The sequence below is a fragment of the Sorex fumeus genome, unplaced genomic scaffold, assembly GCF_029834395.1.
Source record: "Sorex fumeus unplaced genomic scaffold, SorFum_2.1 ptg000045l, whole genome shotgun sequence".
Classification (NCBI taxonomy): domain Eukaryota; kingdom Metazoa; phylum Chordata; class Mammalia; order Eulipotyphla; family Soricidae; genus Sorex; species Sorex fumeus.
Window position 1 is genome coordinate 7,836,417 of NW_026606102.1, and position 25,007 is coordinate 7,861,423.

Below are 25,007 nucleotides of genomic sequence, written 5' to 3' on the forward strand. Positions count from 1 at the left end.
CTTTCAAGGAACAGGAGGATTGCTCCATGGCCTGGAAACTGGCCTCACAAGCAGGGGGAAAAGGCAATTCAGATAGAGAAGGAACCACCAAGTAAAGGATGCTTGAAAGACCCGCCAGGGATGGGAGATGTGTACTGAGAATAGACTATAGACCGAACAGGATGGCCACTTAATACCTGCATTGTAGACCATAATACCCTAAAGGAGAAAGTAAACAGGGAATCTGCCTGCCAAAGGGGGGGGGGGGGAGGATGGGGGAGGGATACTGGGAACATTGGTGGTGGAGAATGGGCACTGGTGGAGGGATGGGAATTGATCATTATATGAATGAAATGTAAGCATGAAAGTTTGTAAGTCTGTAACTGTATCTCACTGTAATTCATTAAAATAAAATTTTTAAAAAAATATAGTCCTTTAACAAGTGATATGGAAAGATTCCTCATATAAGAGGAATTTAAAAGGAGGAGTTAGACATTTCGTTCTGGAGTCACCCACATCCCAGCTCAAGATTCTCCTCTTTACATTTTGGGGCCCTCCCCTCCAGTGTTGCCTACATCCCAAGTCTAGCTGTATGATAACTTCTTTACCTTTGAGACGAGCTTCCTATTTTATTTTTATTGGGATGCCATGATTTATGATACTGTTAATGCTAGTGTCTGGTGCACACAACGCTCCACCACCAGTGTTGTCCACTACCTTCCCCCAATGTTCCAAGGCCCCTGCCATCCAGATCCCCTCACTCACCAGCAGACAGGTCAAAGGACACAGCCCCTATATGGGTGCATAAAACAATGTGGAAGGCTCATGAAAAATTTCTGAATGTTTCTGAATGTGCAACTAAAAATTAATTCCTAATCAAATACATAATTAATCTGTGTTGCTTCTAGCAGTGTTGGCCTGTGTGACATCAGACAACTGAAAAATGGGTGAGAAGTGGGAAAAGTTTAAGAAGCCCAGCCTTGGAATACAGAAATGAGAATGCCCAGGAGAGCAAGAATGAAAGGGGCTGTGGGTATGGGGAAGGCGGGCAGAGGAGAGACTAGTGGTAACATAGAGGCACTGGGGCACAGTGAGGGGGCCCTGGACTATTTGGTGGTATAGGGATGAGATAATGACAAAGTTCAAGTTCATACATAAAATATATTTCCATAAAATTTTTGTAAAAAGATTTCTATAATGTGGTTTAGGATCCTCAAAAAGGTATAGTACATGATAAATAAAACCTACCTCTTGAATAGCAGTCATGACCACGTGTTGAACAGACTCTTCAAGCGTCATTATATTTTTAATATGTTCTATGATTAAAAAAAATCAGATCTGAAAAAATCTACCAAATAGTACTTTATATAATAAAATTAATTTACTCAACATAAATTTTAGGCAAAAACACCTCTCTGGAAAAATACACGTTGAAAATACATAAATATTAAATAAATTTAATAAAGTTAAAAATTAATTTATTTCCATGAAGATGTCTCTATCACTGACACTGTCCTCCTATTGTTCATAGATTTGCTCAAGCGGGCATCAGTAACATCTCCATTGTGACACTTGTGACTGTGTTTTCCATATTGAATACATCACAGGTAGCTTGCCAGGCTTTGCCATGTGGGCGAGATACTCTCGTTAGCTTGCCGGGCTCTTCGAGAGGGGCAGAGGACTCGAACCTGGGTTGGTCACTTAGGCCATGTGCAAGGCAAACGCCCTACCCGCTGTGCTGTGAAAATATTTTGTAAGAAGAGATGTTGCAGGGCTGGAGAGATAGCACAGCGAGTAGGGCATTTGCCTTGCACACGCGGCCGACCCGGGTTTGATTCCCAGCATCCCATATGGTCCCCTGAGCACTGCCAGGAGTAACTCCTGTGCATTGCCAGGTGTGACCCAAAAAGCAAAAAAAAAAAAAAAAAAAAAAAGGGACGTTGTAATGAATCTTAAAATAACATTTCTGCCTTATTAAATGTTCTACATGTGGGGTAAATTCATGTTTATTAAATCAACTTCCAATATCTTAAGTATGTGAAATTTCATTTCATCAGCTACTTAGTTCATTTCATGAAATCTCTCAAAGAAGAGGCACGTAGACAGCATGTGGAAACACCTCCTCACGTACCAGGTCTCATGTGAGGAAAATTCCCAGACCTTCCCACAAACACTCAGGCAAAAAGCTAAATTGATCCTGTCCCAAGAGAAAGTTAGAATTACTTGGCTATTTTGAAAAAAAAAAAGGAAATACTGCAAATCCATGGATAGAATATGAAGGTATTGTGCTAAATAAGTCAAAGATGTCAATATGAAGAGTCTAAAAATAACCAAAATAAAGTTATAGAAAGATCAGATTTATATTAGGGAAAGGAAAGGACAAGGTCAATGAATAAAACTTCCAGTCCTAAAATAAATAAGGACTAGGAAGGCAATTCACAGCATGACTGTAATAACACTTCTTAATCATATGTATGTTATTTGTTATTTTATTTACATATGTACATTGAGAGCTGATTCCAATAGTTCTCATACAAGGAGATTTTCTTTTTCATTTTTTTATACTTCTGACAATGGATGCTAACTGAAATTAACATTGCAATTGTTTTACAATAAGTCAAATAACTATGGGATAAAGGTAAAAGGTAAGGTAAAGGCCCTCCCGTTGATCGTCGATTTGCTCGAGCGGGCCCAGCAACGTCTCCATTGGAGACTTTGTTGTTACTGTGTCTGGCATATCGAATACTCTCGGTAGCTTGCCGGGCTCTCCGAGAGGGGCGGAGGAATTGAACTCGGGTCGGCCATGTTGGCCGCTTGTAAGGCGAACGCCCTACCGCTGTGCTATCGCTCCAGCTCTAACTATGGGGTACAGCTTAAAATTAGACAGTGTTGTGAGTGTATATCAATAAAACTGGATAAATTTTTGAAAGAGTAAATGATAAAAAAAATAGTCATATATTTGCCGATTTAAGTCAACATTAACTGAATGTTCTTCAGATTTAAAAACTGTCCTCCCATTGTTCATCGATTTGCTCGAGCGGGCCCAGTAACGTCTCCATTTTGAGACTTGTTGTTACTGTGTTTGGCATATTGAATACCTCAGGGGTAGCTTGACAGGCTCTGCCGTGCGGGCGAGATACTCTCGGTAGCTTGCCGGGCTCTCCGAGAGGGCTGGAGGAATCAAACCTAGCTCGGCCGGGCTGGCTGCGTGCAAGGCAAACGCCCCACTGCTATTCCGACCAGATTTTAAAAAAAACCTTCCAAAAATTTTAAGAACTTATCATTTTCTAAAAAACTGTCTAATCTGGAAAGCTCCTAGAAATTTTTTTCCTGCTTTTTGGGTCACACCTGGCGATGCTCAGGAGTTTCTCCTGGCTCTGTACTCAGGAATTACTGCTGGCAGTGCTCAGGGGACCATATGGGATGCTGGGATTCAAACCTGGGTCAACCACATGCAAGACAAACGCCCTACACACTGTGCTATTGCTCCAGCCCCCTCTAGAAATTTTTTATCAGTGAAGCCAAGAGGTGGCCAAATTGTGCTATAAACCTAACCATATGGTACAGTGGGGCAGGGAGAATTACCTAGAAAATGTACAAGTAGGGTACAGTTTCCTTTAACTGAGTTTCTAGATAAGGGTATCTCAAGTCTGCTGAATCCTTTATGAAAACTGCACTTTCTCCATTAAGAAAATTAGGGGACTGTTATTCAAACTAGTTAAAGACGGAAATGTCACAACACCTTAATATTATATTAGAATTCAATTTCTGCAATGAAGTATAAATACGTAGCAATTATTTTACATTCAAGATTCAAAAAATTTTTAAGTTACTAAATTATATAATTTATCTGTTCACCTGTGAAAACTGACCTACCTATTAATTCACAAGAAAATGGGAAAAATAGTTTTAGTAACAAATATTAAATTTTACTAACAGAAAAAATTAACATCAAAATGTCTACTAAAACAAATATGCTAAAATTAGGTAAGAAGATGTTCTAAATAAGACAGTAGCTGAAACAGACCAAAGTAGTAATCAAAAAGTAAAACAGATGCAGAAAATTGCTAAATTTACACATGAATTTCTATTTTTATGAAAAGCATAGGAGCCCTTGAGAAACTGATTCTGATTTTTATTAAAACAATCATGTTAATCTTTGACCGTACCTATTAAAGTGAAAAAAAACTCCTACAGAGGACTGACTTGCTCCAGGGAGAAAAGCTAATTAAGGGAAGAAAGATCAATTCTCTGATATCCAATACTGTTCTTTTTTTTTTCTGATAAATTACAACTGATTTTATGAGTTTTCTTTTTTCCTTCCTTAACTTCTCATTAAATCTTACTCCACCTCGTTTATATGTTTTGTTTTGTTTGTTTTAGTCAGTTAGATATACTGATCATGTTTGCTATGGATTCAAGGTCTTTAAATTTGGTCATCCAACATTCTGTTATCACTGGAAAGTGATATAGTTAAGACTAAGTCCGAACAAATTATACAAAAAGCATCAGCAACAAAGATCACAATACCCAGATGGATTCAAGGCCTTTCAACAAACAGATCTTGGACTAGCTCATTCATCACTACCAAACCTGACCTTTTCGTACTCAGCAGGTAATGGGAAACACTGTATGGCCATCCCAGTAAAAAGTACCAATCCCATTAATATCAGCAGTTCCCTTATCTGGAACTTACATGGGAAAGGCATTCTTCTGAATAGAGCAGAATATCATCCAAAGAAATCTGGAGTATAAGAGATGTATAAAAATCTAAAATAACTAAGGTTTTAAAATGCTAAGTGTAACTTTTCTTATATAACCATAATATCCTAAACACAAAAGGTTTATAACCAGGGTTTTTCAACTGTCAGTCCTCAAGATATACCAAGGGAAACACAAGTGAAAAATCTTATAAGTGGGGGTCATGGAATGAGATTAGCAGGCCAACCAGTTGTGTGGGGGAGGGAAGCCAAAGAACAAAAAAATGTCAGTAGGGGGGTTGGCTTTGCCTTGAATGTGGCTGGCCCAGGTTCCATTCCTGGCATCCCACTTGGTCCCCTTAGCATCACCAGGAATGATTCCTGAGCACAGAGCCAGAAATAATCCCTGAGCATCGCCAGGTGTGGCCCAAGAACAAAAAGAAAAAAGAAAAAAGGTCAGTAAAAGGTTGAAAATTGTTGTCTTAAATAGTAATAACAAGTGAGACAAAAACTACAAGAAGAACAATATACAACACATGTAGCTGTATTGGCAGAGCTAGAGTGGAATTCAGATATTCTGATGTATATCCCATAGTGTTTACTGTCAAGCTTTAACATAATCTCTATACTACTTTCAATAGCAATTTAGGCTGTTTCTAGAAAGTGGACATCCGGGTTGAGTCAAATTCACTTACCTTGCTTCTTTTCACAGTTGACTGCACAACCTAAAATAAGCTGAAGTAACCTTCCAAGCTCCAGAGAATCTGAATGTTCAGTTATTTGGTTTAGATCAGGGATAAGATCTTCAGAAATCTGTTGCCCCAGAAACTGTGTTATCAAAACAATAAATTAGATGACTAATTTAGGTAGGTCACAAAGCATTAGCTACATTTAATTACTGTAAGAAAAATTAATTGTAAATAATTTCATAAAATAACCTAGATAAATAACAATCCATATTTAATAACTAAAACAGCTAGAAAATTTTAAATACAAAAATGTTAAATAAATATATATAAGTAATTAAAATAGTTTACATCAAATGTCCTTTGAACCCACTATCAGAAAAAGGTATTTTTAAGAAGCTCTAGGCCTGATCTATTAAAACATATCTTTCAACTAAAAAAGAAAAATTAAATAGACTGGGTAAGATGAAAGATACTCAAAATTATTTTGATATGTGATTGATTAGGAGAAAAACCAGCATAAGTAAACTCACACTTTTACAGATAAATAATAAATCTAGGGGCTGAAGCGATAGCACAGTGGGTAGGGCGTTTGCCTTGCACGTGACCAGCCTGGCCCAGCCAGGTTCAATTCGTCCGCCTCTCTCAAAAAACCCCAGCAAGCTACCTAGAGTATCTCGCCTGCACGGCAAAGCCTGGCAAACTACACGTGACGTATTCAATATGCCAAACATAATAACAACAAGTCTCCATTGTGAGACGTTACTGGGCTCGCTCGAGCAAATCGATGAACAACGGGAGGACAGTGCTACAGTGCTACAATAAATCTAATGGATTAATTTTGGGGGACCACACCTGGTGGTGCTCACAGCTTACTCTTAACTTCTTCCTGGAACTGTATAGGGGACCATATAATATCTAGTATGATATAATATTCAATTTCACTTTACATATTTTTCCAATTCACTTGTGTAAGCACAATCTCACAATATATCTGTGTTGCTATTCACATTGAAATGTCCAGTGTTTCAAATAGGAGTCTATTTTCATTTAATTATAAGCACTACTTTATGGCATTGCAAAAATCAAAGCATACAAAGATAATTCTGTTCTTAAAAATATAAATTAAAGAATATCAATGAATTATTTTATATTATCTATGTATTCCATTAAAGCCTATTTGTGTTCACAAAATTTTAGTTTTAAAAATGGCAAAAAACATACAATAAAATACTGCAATTATTATATTTAAATAAAATGTTATAAACAAAACCAAGCCATTCTTCAGGTCAATATAATTATCACACAGCATCTTACACGGAAACAAAGACATATGTTTTTCGTACCTCACTGTAGTAACCCATAATTCCTTGAAGTACCTTCTTTAAATTACTAGCCTAAAGGAGAAAAAGGTTGTAATTATTTCACAATAATAATGAAAGAAAATAAATGGCAAGATGAAAGACAATAAAAATACCTTTTAATAAAAATGAAAAGAGCATGCAACAGAGCTCTACACATGCACATACAGGATATATTGCAAATACTCTTTAAATATAAGAGTCCTTCTTTTGTCTAAAGAAGTATAAGTTTTAATTTTAAGAACGAAGTAGACTTGGGTTGGAGAGAGAGCACAGTGGGTAGGGCACTTACCTTACATGTGGCTGACCAGGGTTCAATCCCCAGCACTACATATGATTCCCAAACCCCACCAGGAGCAATCTCTAAACACAGAGCCTAGAATAAGCCCCGAGAATAGCTGGGTGTGACTGTGGCTCAAAAAACACAACAAAACAACAACAACAACAACACAACCAAATGGATTGTCACTGGATTTTTTTAAAAGCATAAATTTTAGGTGTCTCCATTAAACACCGTCAATATAAAGACATGGTGATTTTATGTTTTAATTAAAAAGTTATATATAATTATCCCTTTGATTACAGGGCACAGATAGGCATTACTAATCAAACGGGCAAGAGCTTGGGAGGAGGGCAGGTCCCAGGGATGCATCCCAGAGGCTATGCGGGACAATGTTATAGTCTCTTTTTTGATTTTCTGCTTTGGTTTCCCTTCCGTCTGTCCCCCGCAGGCCTTGGTGCAGACCTGTCAGATGAAGCCTCTCCCATTGGCACCAAAAGTTCAGGGCTGCAGGCTCCCCTGGCAGGATGGAAACTAAATGTTCGTGTGTGTGTGTGATAGTAGATGTCCTTTTCTGACCCTCAACACACATTTGGTTGTTCTGGCTAAACCTTTTTTACACTGTTTCCTAAACATTCTAGGACAGGGAAGGAATTGATTCCACGCATTAAGTCAGCACAAAGTACTCTGTTACAGATACACCTTGTCCTGTGCATCATTTGCATGTTCTGTAGGGAAACTCTTGGAGGGATTCCCCGGAATTGGCTGTGTTGGGGCTGGTGAGTTCTGCCCAAGGGTAGTCACTGTAGCTGGGACCCATATCGTAAGGGAGAGCCCGTTGAGGCATCCATCTGGGAAGGAGGAACAGGAGAGGACAGACAGAGCAGCGATGAAGTAAGTGGGAAGCAGGTCTCCAGCCAGGACATCCAGTCTAGGAATCAGGCTCCATTGTCTGCGCTGCTGGATTCATGCGCTATGGCCAGAGCTGAGGGTGAGGAAATTATGAGAACATTGGCTCCCTATTTATCCTGATCATCCCTGGATGTCTCTCTCCACTTCCCTCTCCAGAATCTGGCAGGCTATTCCTGCCATCTGCGTGTAGGTCCATGAATAAACCACAAAAGAACCCTTGTGGGTGGCAGATCTTCAGTGGGACCACCCCAGTACAGAGGGGTGGCTGGTTTAGACTGGGGCAGAAAGAGGATTACTCTATCTGTTGAAAATGTTTGCTGTTTCCTCATTCCTTTTCTGCCTTAAAGGCTCAACTAAGGGGCCGGACCAATAGTACAGCAGGTAGGGTGTTTGCATTGCACACGGCCAACTAGGGTTCAATCCCTGAAATTCCATAGGGTCTCCCAAGCACCGCCAGGAGTAATTCCTGAGTGCAAAGCCAGGAATAACCCTTGAGCATCGCTGGGTATGACCACCCCCCCAAAAAAAAATTCGAAAAAAAAAAGGCTCAACTAAATCCTTCACTGTTGAGAGGTCTGTACCCAGTGAGGTGATTGGGCGGTGGACCCTGCCCTGGGCAGAGCCTCTACACCTGCCCGTGCCCAGACTCCTGCCCTGCAGTTCCCAGTTGCCCCCAATCTCTCCCAGATCTTACTTTCTTTTGGGCAGAAGACCACACCTATGTTCACTTAAACCTTCTCTTCTCTGTCATCTATCTCACCTAAGAAGAGTGAAGTGCTTGGATGTCTGCTTGAAAGCTGTCTGAAGCGTTTTCTTATTCCGTTTGTTTTTAATCCCCTTTCCCAAGGTGAAACAATGACATTCTTCCATAGAGAACCCACCGCTTAGCCAACCAGTTTGTCCAGAAGGCCCCAGACCCTGCAAGTCCCTGGTTTCCCTTTGGTTTTCCTTCCTTCCACATGAAGTTTAGGGTTTGTTTTCCTGTTTCGTATCTTATTCAATGTTGTTAGGTTGAGTTTCACCCTGTGCACAGCCGCAGAGAAATGTGTATATGCCAATTTTACCATGTGTGTGTATATATACATAAATACGTACATAGATACGTACATATGTAAGCTAAAAGTATATATTAGTAGCTTGCCGTGAGATAACACAGCGTGAACTGAATAGACACCCTAAAATTATGAGGTATGCGTTTTTAAATTAGAGTATTTTAGTATTTTGGAAATATTTGTGGGCATAAATAAAACCAAATGACACTACACCAATAACAACAACAACAAATATACATATACATAGAGAGAGAGAACCTAAAGAATAGAAAAGACATGCTAAAACAAACAGACTCATAACTAGAGTGGCTAAATGAATAAAAATTACAATTTCAGAACAAAAAATATTACTGGGGTAAAGAAGCTTTTCATAATAAAATTCAATAATCGGGGCATAAAAAGAATTTATATATAGATCTACTAATAAAGATTCAAATTATATGACTTAAAAATTACAAGACTTAAAGAAATTGACAAGTTCCTCAATAACTATTAGAGATTTAAGAACTCCAGCCTTAATACTGCCCAAAGCACTATACAAACTCAATGTGGTCCCTATCAGGATACCTATGACATTTTTCAAATAGACAAAACACTCCTGAAATTCATATGGAACAATAAACCCCCACAAATAGCTAAAACAATCCTTGGGGGAAAAAAGATGGGTGGCATCACCCTCCCCAACTTCAAACTGTACTACAAAGCAGTAGTAATTAAGACAGCATGGTACTGGGCTAGAAACAGACCTGCAGATCAATGGAACAGAGTTAAATATTCTGTCACAGATCCTTGACCACTTAATCTTCGACAAAGGAGCAAGAAATGTGAAGTGGAACAAGGAAAGCCTCTTCAACAAGTGGTGCTGGGAAAAAAGGCAGCCTCCTGCAAAAAAATGAACGCTGACCTCTGTCTAATGCCAGGCACAAAAGTCAGATCAAAGTGAATTAGAGACCTCAATATCAGACAGGAATCCATAAGGTACATAGAGGAAAATGTAGGCAGAACTCTCCACGACATTGAAGCTAAAAACATCGTAAGGATGAAACAGCACTGACCATGGAAGTGGAAGCAAACATAAACAAATGGGACTACATCAAACTACGAAGCTTCTGCACTTCAAAAAAAACAGTGACCAAAATAAAGAAAGGGCCCACAGAATGGGAAAGAATATTTACCCAATACCTGATAAGGGATTAATATCCAGGATATACAAGACACTAGAATTGTACAAGGAAAAAACCTCCAACCCCATCAAAAAACGGGGAGAAGAAATGAAGAGAAGTTTCCTCAAAAAAAGAAATACAAATGGCCAAAAGGCATATGAAAAAATGCTCCACGTTGCTAGCCATAAGGGAGATTCAAATCAAAACAACAATAAGATATCATCTCACACCACAGAGACTTGCACACATTCGAAAGAACAAAAGCAACCAGTGCTGGCGTGGATGTGGGGGAAAGGGACGCTCTTTCACTGTTGGTGGGAATGCCTACTAGTCCAGCCTTTTTGGGAAACAATATGAACAGTCCATCAAAAACTAGAAATTGAGCTTCTATATGACCCCACAATACCACTTTTGGGAATATATTCCTAGGATGCAAAAAAGCACAGACATGATATCTGTACTTATATGTTCATTGCAGCACTGTTCACAATAGCCAAAATCTGGAAATAACCCAAGTGCCCTAGAACAGATTACTGGTTAAAGAAACTTTGGTACATCTACATAATGGAATACTATGCAGCTGTCAGGAGAGATGAAGTCATGAAGTCAAGCATCCATTTGCTTATCAATAGATAGACATGGAGAGTATCATGCTAAGTGAAATGAGTCAGAAATAGAGGGACAGACACAGAAGGACTGCACTCATTTGTGGAGTGTGAAACAACATAACATGAGACTGACACCTAAGGATAGTAGATACACAGGACAGATAGATTGCTCCATATCTGGAAGCCTGACTCATGAGCAAAGGGAAGAAGGCAGCTAGAATAGAGAAGGGATCTCTAAGAAAAAGATGGCTGAAGGAGCCAGTCGGGATGGGAGATGTGTGCAGAAAGTGAATAAAGGAACAAACATGATAACCTCTCAGTGTCTGTATTGCAAACCATAATGCCCAAAAGTGGAGAGAGATTATGGGGAATCATGTCTGCCAGGGAGGCAGGGGGAGGGTGGGAAAGTGGGGGTATACCAGGGATATTGGTGGTAGGGAATGTGCACTGGTGGAGGGATGGGTATCTGATCAATGTGTGATTGTAACCCAAACATGAAAGCTTGTAACTATCTCACAGTGATTCAATAAAATTTAAAAAAAAAAGAACTCCAGCCTTTCATAATGATAAACAGAGTATCAATAGATATAAAAGATGTAAATAAAAAAGATGTAAATAGCAGCATCAACAAATTTCAAAGAATGCTTATTTTTGGAAACTGCAGGATATATATTTATTATCAAATGAGCTTGGAACATTCAGCAAAACAGACCATATGTTACGTCTGATTACATAAATATTAAAGAATTTCTTAATAGAGATTATATTCTCATAAACAAAATGAAATTACATAAGGAATCAATAAATAAAACAAATGTGCCTTAAGTATCTGTAATCTAAAAAAAACGACTTTGAATTGGCCTATGGGCAAAAGAAAATATAAGGAAAATCACCAAATACTTTGAACTGAATGAAGAAAAGAGCACAGAATGTCTAATATGTGGGATGTGGGGGCTGGAGTTACAGTACAGCAAGCAGGACGTTTGCCTTGAAGACGCTGGCTAAGGTTTAATCCCCAGCATCCCATATGGTCCCCCAAGCACCACCAGGAGTAATTGCTGAATGTGGAGACAAGATTAGTCCCTGAGCATCACCAGGTATGGTCCAAATCCTCCACCCCCAGCCCTATAAAAAAAAAATGTGTGGGATGTGATTAAGGCAAATGCTTAATTTTAATTTTTGGTTTGTTTGTTTTAGGGCCACACCTAGTGAAGCTGAAGAGGTTCTTGGCTCTCCTCTCAAAATTACTCCGAACAGTGCTCGGAAGACCATATGGGATGCTGGGGATAGAACCTGCATCAATCATATTCAAGATAAAGGCCCTACCTGCTGTACTATTACTCCAGCCCTATTTAATATGTTTTAGAAGCCAAAAACTGATTATTTAAGCTTTGCTCTTAAGTTTCTATCCTAAGAAAATGACTAGGGGAAAAAAGGATAATAAATACCAAAGAATAAATCAACACAAAAGGAAAAAAAAAAAACTAGTTCTTTGGGAGAAAAAAAATCAATAAAATTGAAAAACATCAAGCTAGCCTTGCTAAGAATAAATATATAAAATATAGAAATGATCACTACTAGTAAATAAAATGTCAACACCTTATGAAAGACCACAGATCATTAGTATATCATATCGCTAGCCTAAAATTGAAAAATTTTCTGTCAACAAATTAGGTAATTTACAGAAAATGTACGAATGCCCTAATAAGACACAACGGAAGAGGGGGGAAAGTATCAGTTTTGCATTTTCTCCTAAGGTAAAGTATATACTCATTCAATTCTGCAATTATACTCAAAAAAAATTTTTTTTGGGGGGCGTTGCTGAGAGCCACAGCAAGCAATTATCAGGGACTATTTCTTGGTTCAATGCTAGGGGTCACAGGCTATGATTGGGGAACCACATGTAGTTCCAGGGATCGAGCCAGGGTCAGCTACAAACCATACATTTGTCTTAGCCTCTGTACTAAGTATCTGTGGCCCCTTCACTTGGGAATTCACCCATAAGAAATTAAGTGCACGACAATGCAAGGTTTAGTATACAAACATTCAACATAGCTATAATCATAACAGACTAGTACATATTCATTGCAGTTGCAATCATTAATAGTCAAAATCTGAAAATATTTTCTGAAAATAATTCAAAGAATTATTTTCTGAAAATAATTCAAAGAAGCATCAATTAGCTAATGATGTTTAACAAACTGTGGTATACAATGTTCTTCTTAGCAGAAAAAGAGATAAGGCAGGCCATATGGACAACACTTAGAAACATTACACTGAGTGAAAGATGATAGTCACAAAGAACAACAAAGAGCATAAAGTCTGATTCCATTCATCTGGAATTCTAGAAATAAAATAGTAATAGTGACAGAAAGAAGATCTAGAGCTATCTACACCCAACCTCAAAGAGGAGAGTCAGGGAGAGAAATGGGGGGTACAATTTGGGTTAATGAAAACTATGTCAAAACTCACAATGTAGGGGCTAGAGACATGGCTCAGTGGTAAAGTACTTGCTCTGATGTGTGAATCCCTGAGTTCAATCCCCAGCACCCCCAAAACACAATAAAACCAAAAGATACCCCTCAAACTATACACAATACACTGCAACCTAGGGCTAATTATTTTTTAAACATAGCCATACTCAGTAGTTCTAAAGCAGCACAGGTAGTTAGCCCAGTGATACTTGACCTGCTGGTGCAAGCACAGTGGATCCATGCTTGGGCCCAGTGGTACTGGGGCCTACCAGAAGAGGTAAGGTGACCAGAAGGGCTGGGGATAGAACTCCAGGCCTTGTATGTACGAGGCGTGTGCTCCTCCCTATCAAGCCATACCCATGGCAGATCCAGGTTGATTTTTTTTTTTAAGATTCAGATGAACTTAATGCTAGTACTATAACTACTGTTTATACTGATTGCTTTATTATTTTCATTCAGCATACCTTTATTCTCCAGTTGTCCCCGGTATCTTCTTTAATCCGGCTTAACCAAGATTCGTTGAACCAAGATACATCGCTAAAACAAAAATACAAACGTCAAACATTAAACCACTTTATTAAGTGAAAAAGTACCAAGTTGAATTAGGAGTGAAATTGTTTTGTAATTTTAATCCTGTGTATTAAAATAATATGAAACATCATATGAATTAAGCAGCCTAAGTTTCTATGACTTCTAAGATTTCTTTGGGAGTTTCTCATAATAAATTATTTAGGTCATTTATATCTTCAATTTAACAACACTTACTAAGCACCTTCTATCTGGTAGCAAGAAGGCGTGAAAGCCCAAATCTAAGTGGGAGAAATAAGATTTCTTTTCTTATATGTCTTCTATGTATCAGGCACTATGCTTGACATTTTCTCATGTTCCTTCACTTAGACATCATAGTAACTTGGGCAAGGATCTATTATTATCCCAAACCTTACTCTTCAGGGAAGTGATGGTTAGAAAGGCTGCCCTAAGTGACACTAGTATAAGGCAAAGTACAAAATAAATCTCTCTGAAAGTAAGCGGAATGCCTGTCGTGAGACATCACAAGGGCAAATTTAGCTTTAAACTTACAAAGTCCCGCACTGACACTGAAGACATAGACAAAACATCTCTACATCACACTTTTTCTATACTTAGCATAATCTTGAAGAATAATACTTGAACCAATAATAGTGAATTACTATATTATTAGACTTTAAACTGTCTCTAAGTAAAGAATTGAGCAAAATAAATATAAAAAGGAATAATTTACTATTCTCAGCTGAGATCAACATCAGGAGGATTACTCCATAGCCTAGAGGCCAGCTGGATATTCTAGGGGAAAGGGCAGTTCAGATAGAGAAGGGAACACCAAATGAAAGGTGTTTGGAGGATCCTCCCAGGAGGGGAAATGCATGTTGAAAGTAGACTATGGACTGAACATGATTGCCACTCAATGCCTCTTTTGCAGACCACAACACCCAAAAGAAGAGAGAGAACAAAGGGGAATGCCCTGCCACAGAGGCAGGGTGGGAGGGGGGTGGGGGGAAATGGGCACTGGTGGAGGGATGGGTATTTGATCATTGTATGACCGAAACTCAAGCACAAAGATTTGTAAATCTACAACTGTACCTCATGGTGCTTCACTAAAAAAAAAAAAAAAAAAAAAAAGGAATAATTTACTATTCTCATAGAAAAACAGCTACTAGAGGGGAAAAGTGAAGAGCACAAACAAATATGCTCAAGGAAACTGTGACAAATGCTATATGTTATGCTATATGTAGTTAAAAAAACTACAAAAATTACAGGTTAGCGCTTGAGGAGGTTTTAACAGTCTCACTTAAATTTAGACATTAAAAACAAGTAAAACGAGAAGAAAAGCAAAATAATTTTCCGGGGTTATATTTTGATTTTATAAAAGCAAATATGAAATAAAGTAGTAGTGTCTAGCTTTTCAAAAATAATTTCATCTAAGACGTAATATGGCATATCTGACAGAAGTAACCAAATTTCACTTCAATTTCCAATTTGTCTTTTGAAATTTAGATCATTTTCTTAAATTAATGTCAATTTTTCCCAGATGCTAGGTCTATAATTACCAAAATAATTTGACTACAAGCATAAATGATACATTTCTAAACAGGACTTTACCTGAAAAAAAAAAACTGAATTTAATTAGTGAATAAAAACTGTCAAACTGCTTCATATTTTGACATAGTGTTAAGAAAGAGAGGTATTCCAGTTGTGATGGTTAATTATACGTTTCAATATGACTGGCCACAGTACTCATTTATTTGGTCAAATAGGGTTGGGTGTTACTGCAAAGGTATTTTTTAATGAGGTTTACATTTAAATTAATATATCCTGAAAAGAGCAAATCGCTCTCTATAATTTGGGTAGGCATTATCCAGCTAAGGGCATTAAGAAAAGGACTGACCTCTTCTGAAAAAGGGTGAATCTACCAGCAAACTCTCTGTAGGCCCTACCTACATCAGCCCCACCCTGGACTTCTGGTCTACCAGTCCATCCTGGAGATTCTGAAGCTAAATCTTCATGTATGATTCACAGATAATTATGACAATAAATACACATATTCATAATATAATTCTATACCATGTTATGATCACCTATAAAAAATGGACCTAAAGATAACCTCTTAGTTTTGTCTTCCTTGATCATGCACTCCTCCTTGCCTTCTGTTCTATTTCAAATCAACTTTGGCACTGCATCATAGCTCTAACTGCCATAATAAAAGGCCACAGGCTGTGGCATATAAGAAATCACAGAAAGAAATTTCTTTCTCACTCTTGTGGAGGCTGGGGAGTCCAAGATCAAGGTGTTGGCAAGGAAATTTACACTCTGAAGACTCTCCTCTCTTGGCTTACAGGAACAAACCATCTGTGGGCTTACATTACTTCTTCTTATTACACCCGAGGACAGAGAGAAAGCAAGTAAAGCAAGTTCTCTGCTGCTTCTTCTCTAAGAACTGCAATCCTGTCAGATCAGGGACCCCCTTTCCAACCTCATTACACATAATCAATTCCTCAGAGACGTCCCCACCTTTTCTCTTTGACTTGAAGTTGGGGCTTCAACATTAGAATTTTGGAGGGACACAACAGTAAAGTCATTAATTTCATAAAAAAATATTATCTAAAAAAAATCATAAAAATACATCTCCTGCTTTCTTAGAAACAAATGTGTGCTCATATTACTCTGACAGCTAATCTTTCTCCCATTAAACTGGATATCCAACCTCAGGATGCTTGGACATATTCTTTTACTTTTTCACATTGCTACAGTTGCATTACCTTACCTACAAGACTCAGCCCCAACAACTAGCTCGAGATTCAGTGAAATTAAAGAGGCACTAGGTAAAACAGGAATACAACAAAGGAAGCAAAATACGGGGAAATTTCTAATAAAATAAGAGTCACATGATTATTTCATTTTGTTTTGGGGCCATGCCCAACTGTACAGAGGGTTTACTCCTGGCTCTGTTCTCGGAGATCACTCCTGGCAGTGTTCAGAGGACCATGTGGTCTGCCAGAGACGGAAGCTGAGTCACCCACATGCAAGCCCTACCTGCTGTACTATTTCTCTAGCACCCAAGAATCATGAATTTTGAATCCATCCTGGTGTCCATATTCAAAGTTTACCTATTAATAAACACAGGCAATAACTGATACCCAAAAAATTGCTATAGCAACATAATCATGTTACTTTAATGAAACAACCCGACACCAAATCATCAAAAGAACTGTGTTTAATACATCCAACAGTGATCTGTACTGGTATTGAAGACTCCAAAGTAAAAATCAATTATAAAGGCTTCAGTACACGAGATCTCAATAATTATAGTGTTGAGAGCACCAATTTTAGAATTGGGATAAACTGACATAAATCCTGTTATTATTTTTCACTTTAAGATATCACTAAACCTCACTAATAACTTTGCGTCCTTATTTACAGGTCTAGTATAAAAATGTCTCAGAACAGTAAAAATTGAATAGCACATATAACACTCAGATGCTGTCTTTTGTGATTAGACATTTCAAGCACTCAAATACTGAGTGAATAAATAAATGACTACCTGAAACTGAAGGTCTCTAGATTCCTATGTTCTCTGTCTCTCTCTTACCTTTGCAAAATACCTATTCAGCGTCATCAGAAACAAGTACAGACAGTATCAGGTGCTTAAAGTGCAAAAGCTATGCCTTCTGTTCAAAGTGGTGGCATGCAATATTTATAAGTTGCTGTGGATTGAACAGCATTCCTCCCCCCACCCACCAAAAAAAACCCAGATGTTTCTGTCCTAACCCTTAGTCCCTGTGAATGTTACCTTACTAAGAAAGAGGATCTTTGCAGCTGTAATCAATTTAAGATGAGACAAATGCAAATTTGAATCAGCCCTGATCCAACATGACTGGTGTCAGAATGAAAAAGAGGAGAGACAGACATAGGAACGGGAAGATGACTACACAGAGACAGAGTATAAACAGTAACTTTGCCACAAACCAAGGGAGGTCTGGGTTTCCAGGAGCTAGAAGATACCAGGACATCTTAACCTTGAGGCTTCAGAGGAAGTGAGGCCCAGACAACACCTTCCTGTAGGAGTTCTAGTCCCTCAGTGTAGGAGAAAACATTTCATTGATTCCAGCAAGATGATCTGTAGACAACTGCCATCTGTGGACTCACACTGTTATGGTGGCCCAGATACAACTGCCGGTAGTAAGTCCCCTGTGCCTTTTTTAAAAAATAAAAAATACTCTTCCATGTATATAATTCTAATTTTTTTAAATATCGGAGTATTGCTATTTATGCAGCCATTGATTAAGGTGATTGAAGTGGGCAAAAACTCCATATTACTTTTTTAAATTTTTTTTTAATTGAATACCCAAGATAAAGCATCACAAAGCTGTTCATGATTGGGTTTCAGTCATACAATGCTCCAGCACCCATCCCTCCACCAGGGTACATTTCCCACAACCAAAATCCGGTTTCCCTTCCACCATCCCCCAACACCCCACCCCATCTCTATGAGAGGTAATCCCCTTGCTATCTCTCTCTCCTTTTCCTTTTGTTCCACATACATTTGAGAGAGAGATACATACTATATATTCAGGCTAGAGAGACTGATTAGGAGCCCTGAAACTCAACTGTGGAGCTTAAGCAGTAACTCCACCAACTCCACCACTCCCCACATCAAAATCATGTACAATGGGGCAACAATTTTTAACATCATATTATCCAGAAGCAAACCTACCTCAGAGGCTGAAAGAATGATTCTTTACATTTTGCTACTTTCTTTAACTACAAAATTCCCTTTCATGTCTCCAGTAACAACTGAGATGATTTAATGTGACTCACAGTAGCCAACAACACCATACATTAATACATTGTGTATAACATAATATGCACATCTTATGCATAAGCTGCATATACATGTGTAAATTAAAGTATTCCTTTTAACAGGAATATTATATACTGATTCATTAGGAGAAAACTGCAAGAGTGCCATAAGTTTTACTATCTAGATTTAGACTTATAAAAAGCTACAATGTGGAAAAAATTATTTATTAAAAAATTCATAATTTTTTTCTCATTGAATCATCGTGAATTAAAAACTCACAATGTAACTCATGATTGAATTTCAGGTATCCAAGACCAATCTCTTCACCAGTGTCCACTTTCCCCCACTATTCTATTATTTATGCATAAAAATTACTAGAGGACAAAAAAAAGACTAGAGAATAAAAAGAAAATCTGTATGTCAGAAAGAGGAAGGCTGAGAAGTAACAGCACAATGCAACAAACTGCAGAAAACGGGTTGCTGATAAAGGACATAGTTGAACTAAAATGAGCTGCTCCCACTTGAACGTCAGGTACAGTGCTAGAAATTGTCAAAGGGCCTTTCACAGTCATCTGCTGCACTATGGTACAAAGCTACTAAAACCATCTCAAAAAGAAATGACATCCCTGAATGGCAGTTAATCCTCACCAACCACAATTATCGAAGTAAGAGCCCAGTACAGATACGTGGCTCCAATGAAGTCACTTGTTGAAACCAGCGTCTAAGTATGTCAGGAACATTTTGAAGAAATCATAGGATAGGGCTTACTTCACACTTCAGAGTGACTGCATCCAAAATGTTAACGTATTAAGTTTGTCTATTAAAGTGTCGATTTGAGCTGGCCACAAAAATCTGCATTTATATTAATTTAAAAGATTGAAAATGCCGAGAATTTTGATATTGTTTTAAGTTATTTTTCTGGTGTTTTTGTTTTGTTTTGGTTTGGATTTTGGGGGGATTGTGGGGGGGGTGGTAGATCCAGCAGTGCCAGGGCTTATCTTGCAGATCACTCTGACAGAGCCCAAGGCACCATATGTGGTACCTGGGATTAAACCACATGCAACGCAAGCACTAGGCCTGCTGGACGTCTCTGTGGCCTTAAGTTATTTATCTAAGTGTGGTGAAAGTTTTTTGCTGTTAAACCACCTAGCGAGTCTTCAATGCCAAGCACCATAAACCTTCTCAAGATAATGGTAATAATCTCTTTCTCAAAATAATGTAGTATAACTAATACCTATGCACTGAATGCATATTATCATGAAATTATGCTAATTAAAAATCCAGTGAGTGGGCCCAAGGGATAGAACAGTGAATAAGGGTGCTTGCCTTACACATGGCTGACCTGAATTTGATTCCCAACATTGTACATGATCCCCTGGGGAGGAATGATCCCAGAGCACAGAGCCAGCTGTAAGTCCTAAACACTGGTAGGTTTGGCCCCAAAACAAAATCTATGATGTATTTAACAGATTAACAAGACTCAACAATTGGCCCTCTTTGTCCTATTAAAAGTACAGTTCTTACTCAAGACATTAATTCTAATCTGGGTGAAAGTTTGGCAAAAATTTAGGAAAAAATGATTTAGGTATCACATAATTTGGTACCGTATATTTATATAAAATAAGTTTAATGTAATTTTTATTAGTAAAGGTTCCCTGTTATGTATGACTTCAACTAAATTAGAAATAAGTTTAAAATTTAATATTTTTCATGGGTGTCAGAAACACTGTAAGATTAAAACTTAATGATGAAAAACTTTGTAACTATGTATCTCACTCATTAAATTAAAAAGCCTATTAATTTTCAAGTTAATAATATTTTATACTTTATCTCTTAAAATAAGAACTGCTTGCAACAATGCTTAAAATGACATTATAAGCAATTATACCATTCATTTAACCAGTTTCTTTTATAGTTACTATAACTTGCAAGCATGTCCAAACAAAGTTTAAAATTAAAAGGTCCAATAAAGAAGATTCCTGACGGCTCATTTAACTAAAACACATTTCTATGAATAAGCAAGAAATAATGAGGTGATAAGTCTCTAGATGCGATTAGGCCTGGGTACCATATGCTTGTCAAGAGGATCAAGTTTCAGTAACCCTAATACAAGTCTAAGTTTTCTTCCTTGGTATTGCATTTACCATTATTCACAAAGAGTCAGGACTACTTACATCTGATTTAGAACTTGTGCCATGGCAACTCCGTTAGTCAGCTGTTTGACATCTTGACAAGGTGCAGGAGTATTGAATGTCTGCAGCTAAAACATAAAACAAATTATTCGAATGTCTTTTTATAATGACAAGGGAGCATTACCTACTATATATACATCCATTTATACACATATTAGCAATGTATGTGCTATGACATAAATTTATAGATGCATTTTATAGAAGAAAGGGTAGAAATGTCCATCTAAAATATGCCTGGTTTATTGATGAGCTTTAAAATAAGACTGGAAGACAAGGGAAATAGACCAAGATGTAGAACACAGGTTGTGCATGTTCGAATCCATGAGTTCAAACCCTGGCACTTCATGTTTCCCCAGTCCCAGTCAGAATCACTGATGTGATCCTGGGGGCACCAAGCACCACCTGGTGTCATCTCCGCAATAGCAATTACAAAAGAAAGCATGCATGCATAGATGTACATACACATCAACATACTCAAAACAACTAGACAGAATCTTAGCTGTTCTTCTTAGTTGGCCTCGAGACATGAAAGGCCTAGGACCTTCACACCATGCCAAACAAGCTATTTCTTTCTAGTCTGAATTTACATAACACAAACAACTTTTTGAAAAAAATACTTTATTAAACATTCCTGTACATATTAAAAAGAGAAGTAGGACTGTGACATCTTTTGTCCAATAAGCAGAACAAGATAGAGGAAAATTTTAAAAGCAAATTATGACAAAGCTAGGATGATCCAACTTTCTTATAATCTAATCTCAAACTTCAAGGATTTAAAATTAAATCCATTACCATTTTCTTTTCCCCCACATATTTCCCTCTTTTGGAAAAAATCAGATTTTAGTTCCTTAGTTTACCACTCAGATATCTTAATCTAATAAAATTCCCTCCCATCCTAATTTACCCATGGTACTTCTATTCAGACTCTACTAATCTGTCTCCAGTGTCTTTACAAAATATAGAATGATGCAAACTAAATCCAGCCACTGAATCTAGTCTCAGTTGCTCTGCGATACAAAGGATCTTGATTGGAGACTCTATGTGAGTCATGGCATGTAAAGATGGCTTGACAAAGGTAATCCACCAAGTTTAAACTCTCAAAGCAGCTTCAGTCAAGAGTTAAGCAGCAATAGCCATGCTTTCTCTTGCTCTCTGGCTCTCTCTCCCCTAACATTTCTCTAAACTTTATTCAATAAAAGCTATTTTGTTTCATTTTTTAAAAAATTTCCACTTAAAGAGGAAAGCCCATAGTTTAATTTTAGAAGATATCATTTCAAGTTCCATGAGTGCAGTAGGCACAAGTAAAGTAAGTAAAGTAAAGGCCCTCCCGTTGATCATCGATTTGCTCGAGCGGGCCCAGTAACGTCTCCATTGGAGACTTTGTTGTTACTGTGTCTGGCATATCGAATACTCTCGGTAGCTTGCCAGGCTCTCCACAAATGTCCTGAAAAATATGTATCAACTAATCTACTTAGGGCATTAAGATTTCTAAATGGAAGACCTTGAGTAAAGAAAGGGTCAGGAAAGGGAAAATGATGAATGAGGAACAAAATAAAAATACACATATGAAAAAGATGGAATAAATAGGCAACATGCAATGCAGTATGACTGTGTTTTCAGTTCAAAGAGGAAATGAAGAAAAGGCAACAAGCAAGGGGGTTAAAAAGACAGGTTGGCGGGTGGGTCGATGAGAGAATCCAGTGGGAAAGGTGCTTTGCCTTGCATGCATCCAGTCTGGGTTCTACTCCTGGAACCCCACATGGTCCCAGGAGCCCGCCAGGAGTAATCTCTGAGGACTGAGCCAGGTGTAGGCTCTGAGCAATGCTGGGTGTGTCTCCCCCCAAAAAACAAAACTAAAACAGATAGGCAGGGCACCAAAGAAAAAGTACAGAGGGTAGGGGATTGTTCTGTATATGGCAGAGTGATTTCCATGCCCTACACCACATATGCCCCACTGCACTCCTTCAAGTGTAAGCCCTGAGCACAGAGCCATGAATACTTCTGAGTCACTGTCACTGTCTGTCGCTGTCCTCCCGTTGTTCATCGATTTGCTCGAGCGGGCCCAGTAACGTCTCCATTGTGACACTTGATACTGTGTTTGGCATATCAAATATGTCATGGGTAGCTTGCCAGGCTTGGCCGTGCAGGCAAGATACTCTCAGTAGCTTGCCGGGCTCTCTGAGAGGGGCGGAGGAATTGAACTCAGGTTGGCCATATTGGCTGCGTGCCAGGCAAATGCCCTACCCGCTGTGCTATCACTCCAGCCCATAATAATACTTCTGAGTACAATCAAAAAATAAAACAAAACCAAACAAAAAATACTAAAAAGACAGGCAAAGTCAAAACTGTAGATGGCTATGACAAAAACTTATCCTTAGATTATCATCCATATCATAAAAAATAGCAAAATAGTTTATAGTTCGTAAGATTCCCAGAGCACCGCCAGGAATAATTCCTAAGTGCAGAAAGTGCAGAGTCAGGAGTTACTCCTGAGCATTGCGGATGTGCACAACACACACACACACACACACACACACACACACACACACACACACAATTAACAGAGTGTACTTTATATAGAAGCTCCATAGCTGTTAGCATATTAGCTGAGTCAGGATTTCTCCAAATTTCTCCAAGGGGAACCTTAAAACAGTATGGATCATAAATGACCAGCTGAATTTAATCAGAAAACCCCAAAATGATTCTTATGCACATCAGTTTTATTAGACTAGCTTCTGGAGATGAAGAATCAATGAAGATAGTCGGGGCATCTTTACTCTCAAAGGCACCAGTAGTGTTTTACAGAATAGTAAAGAGTAGGTTAAGCTCCTGCATTTGTCCTGTTTGCAGGGCTGAGACGAACAGGACAGGAGTTAGAGACAGAAAGGATAGGATAAACTCATAGAATATTTACAAGAGAAAATAAGAAAATGTTTGCAACTGAGAAGATGTATAGCAGAGATAAATCTCAGGGCTAGGGCACCTTTAAAAAGTTGGGGTAAATTATGTTGCCTATTTTCAACCATTCCTACTTAAATTAGATCACTAACTTTTTACAAGATTGATCTGATTAGTGATTTCAAAGACAATTTCAGGGGTCCAAAATCATATACCAACTAAAAGAATACATAAAAGGGGTATATATACTTAGGAGCTGTCATATTATCCCCTCTACCCCAGGCAGAGATTAAGATCAATTTCTCCTCCTTCACTTAAAGGGAAAGTGGAGTTCCTCTTTGAAATTCTTTAACTAGCTACAAAGTAACTAGATTTTCTTTTAATGTCATTTCAATCCAGTTAAGTCAAAAGGTATTAGGATCAGGAAGATTGACTAACTGGCAAAGTTCAGCAGATACAGTCAAAGAAAAACATAGTAAAGGAAAATGTCTTCCTCCATCCTACTCCTCACAGAAAGGAAGAGACAATGTTTTTTTTTGCTAAAGGTCCCAAACAAGGCAGACAAGGGGTTTCCACAGTTGTTCATCCCCAAATACAGAGTGCTGGCAAATAACCATCTCCTTTTCTTCTCTATTTTTAAATAAAGTTAATAGTAAGTAAGGTGAAAATGCTGCTTCAAGGTATGTGTCACAGAATCAAGGAAGAAAATAATCTTTTCACAACAGCCAACAGAAAACTAGAGGCAACTGTCTTTTACATTTTCCTGCAGTGTCTCATTTCAGAAAGATCATTTCTTTCAGACTTAAGATCTTCATAAAAATGATTCTTCCTTTAATTATTTCTGTGAATGTGGGCATATATATAAGTAATATACAGTCATGTATAGTATATAAACTACATATCTATATATAGTCATGCCAACGTAAATTATTAGTAGCGTTATTAGTCTGTCTAATAGGTATACGGCTGGATAGGGCTGGATCCAGTATAGGGCTGAAGTGATAGCACAGTGGTAGGGCATTTGCCTTGCACGCAGCCAGCCCGGCCAAGCCGGGTTTGATTCCTCTGCCCCTCTCAGAGAGCCCAGCAAGCTACCGCAGGGCAAAGCCTGGCAAGCTCCCCATGACATATTTGATATGCCAAACACAGTAACAACAAGTCTCAAAATGGAGATGTTACTGGGCCCGCTCGAGCAAAATCGATGAACAACGGGAGGACAGTGTATGTTGTTTTGTATTATTAGTCTGTCATTCTACTGTCTGACAAAGAACTTAAGAACTAAGAGTAGCACTTTAAAAAAAAAATTCCCTTATCAGTGAAGACAAACCCCAAGGATTTCTTTAAAACTAAAAATAACATATGTC

At 38.2% G+C, this 25,007-nt stretch overlaps 1 protein-coding gene across 2 annotated transcripts in view; it reads right to left on the reverse strand.

Moving 5' to 3' along the window:
• HOOK1 (hook microtubule tethering protein 1) overlaps positions 1–25,007 on the reverse strand; it is a 67,435-nt gene that overhangs the window by 37,680 nt on the left and 4,748 nt on the right. The window contains exons 2-6 of one of the 2 annotated variants that reach the window (XM_056122354.1): positions 20,728–20,813; positions 13,680–13,752; positions 6,712–6,762; positions 5,375–5,507; positions 1,228–1,295 (exon numbers count right to left, since the gene is read on the reverse strand). In XM_056122354.1, coding sequence (XP_055978329.1) covers positions 1,228–1,295; positions 5,375–5,507; positions 6,712–6,762; positions 13,680–13,752; positions 20,728–20,813 — 411 coding nt within the window. The remainder of the gene's footprint in view (positions 1–1,227; positions 1,296–5,374; positions 5,508–6,711; positions 6,763–13,679; positions 13,753–20,727; positions 20,814–25,007) is intronic. The other variant, XM_056122355.1, reaches the window with a different exon arrangement.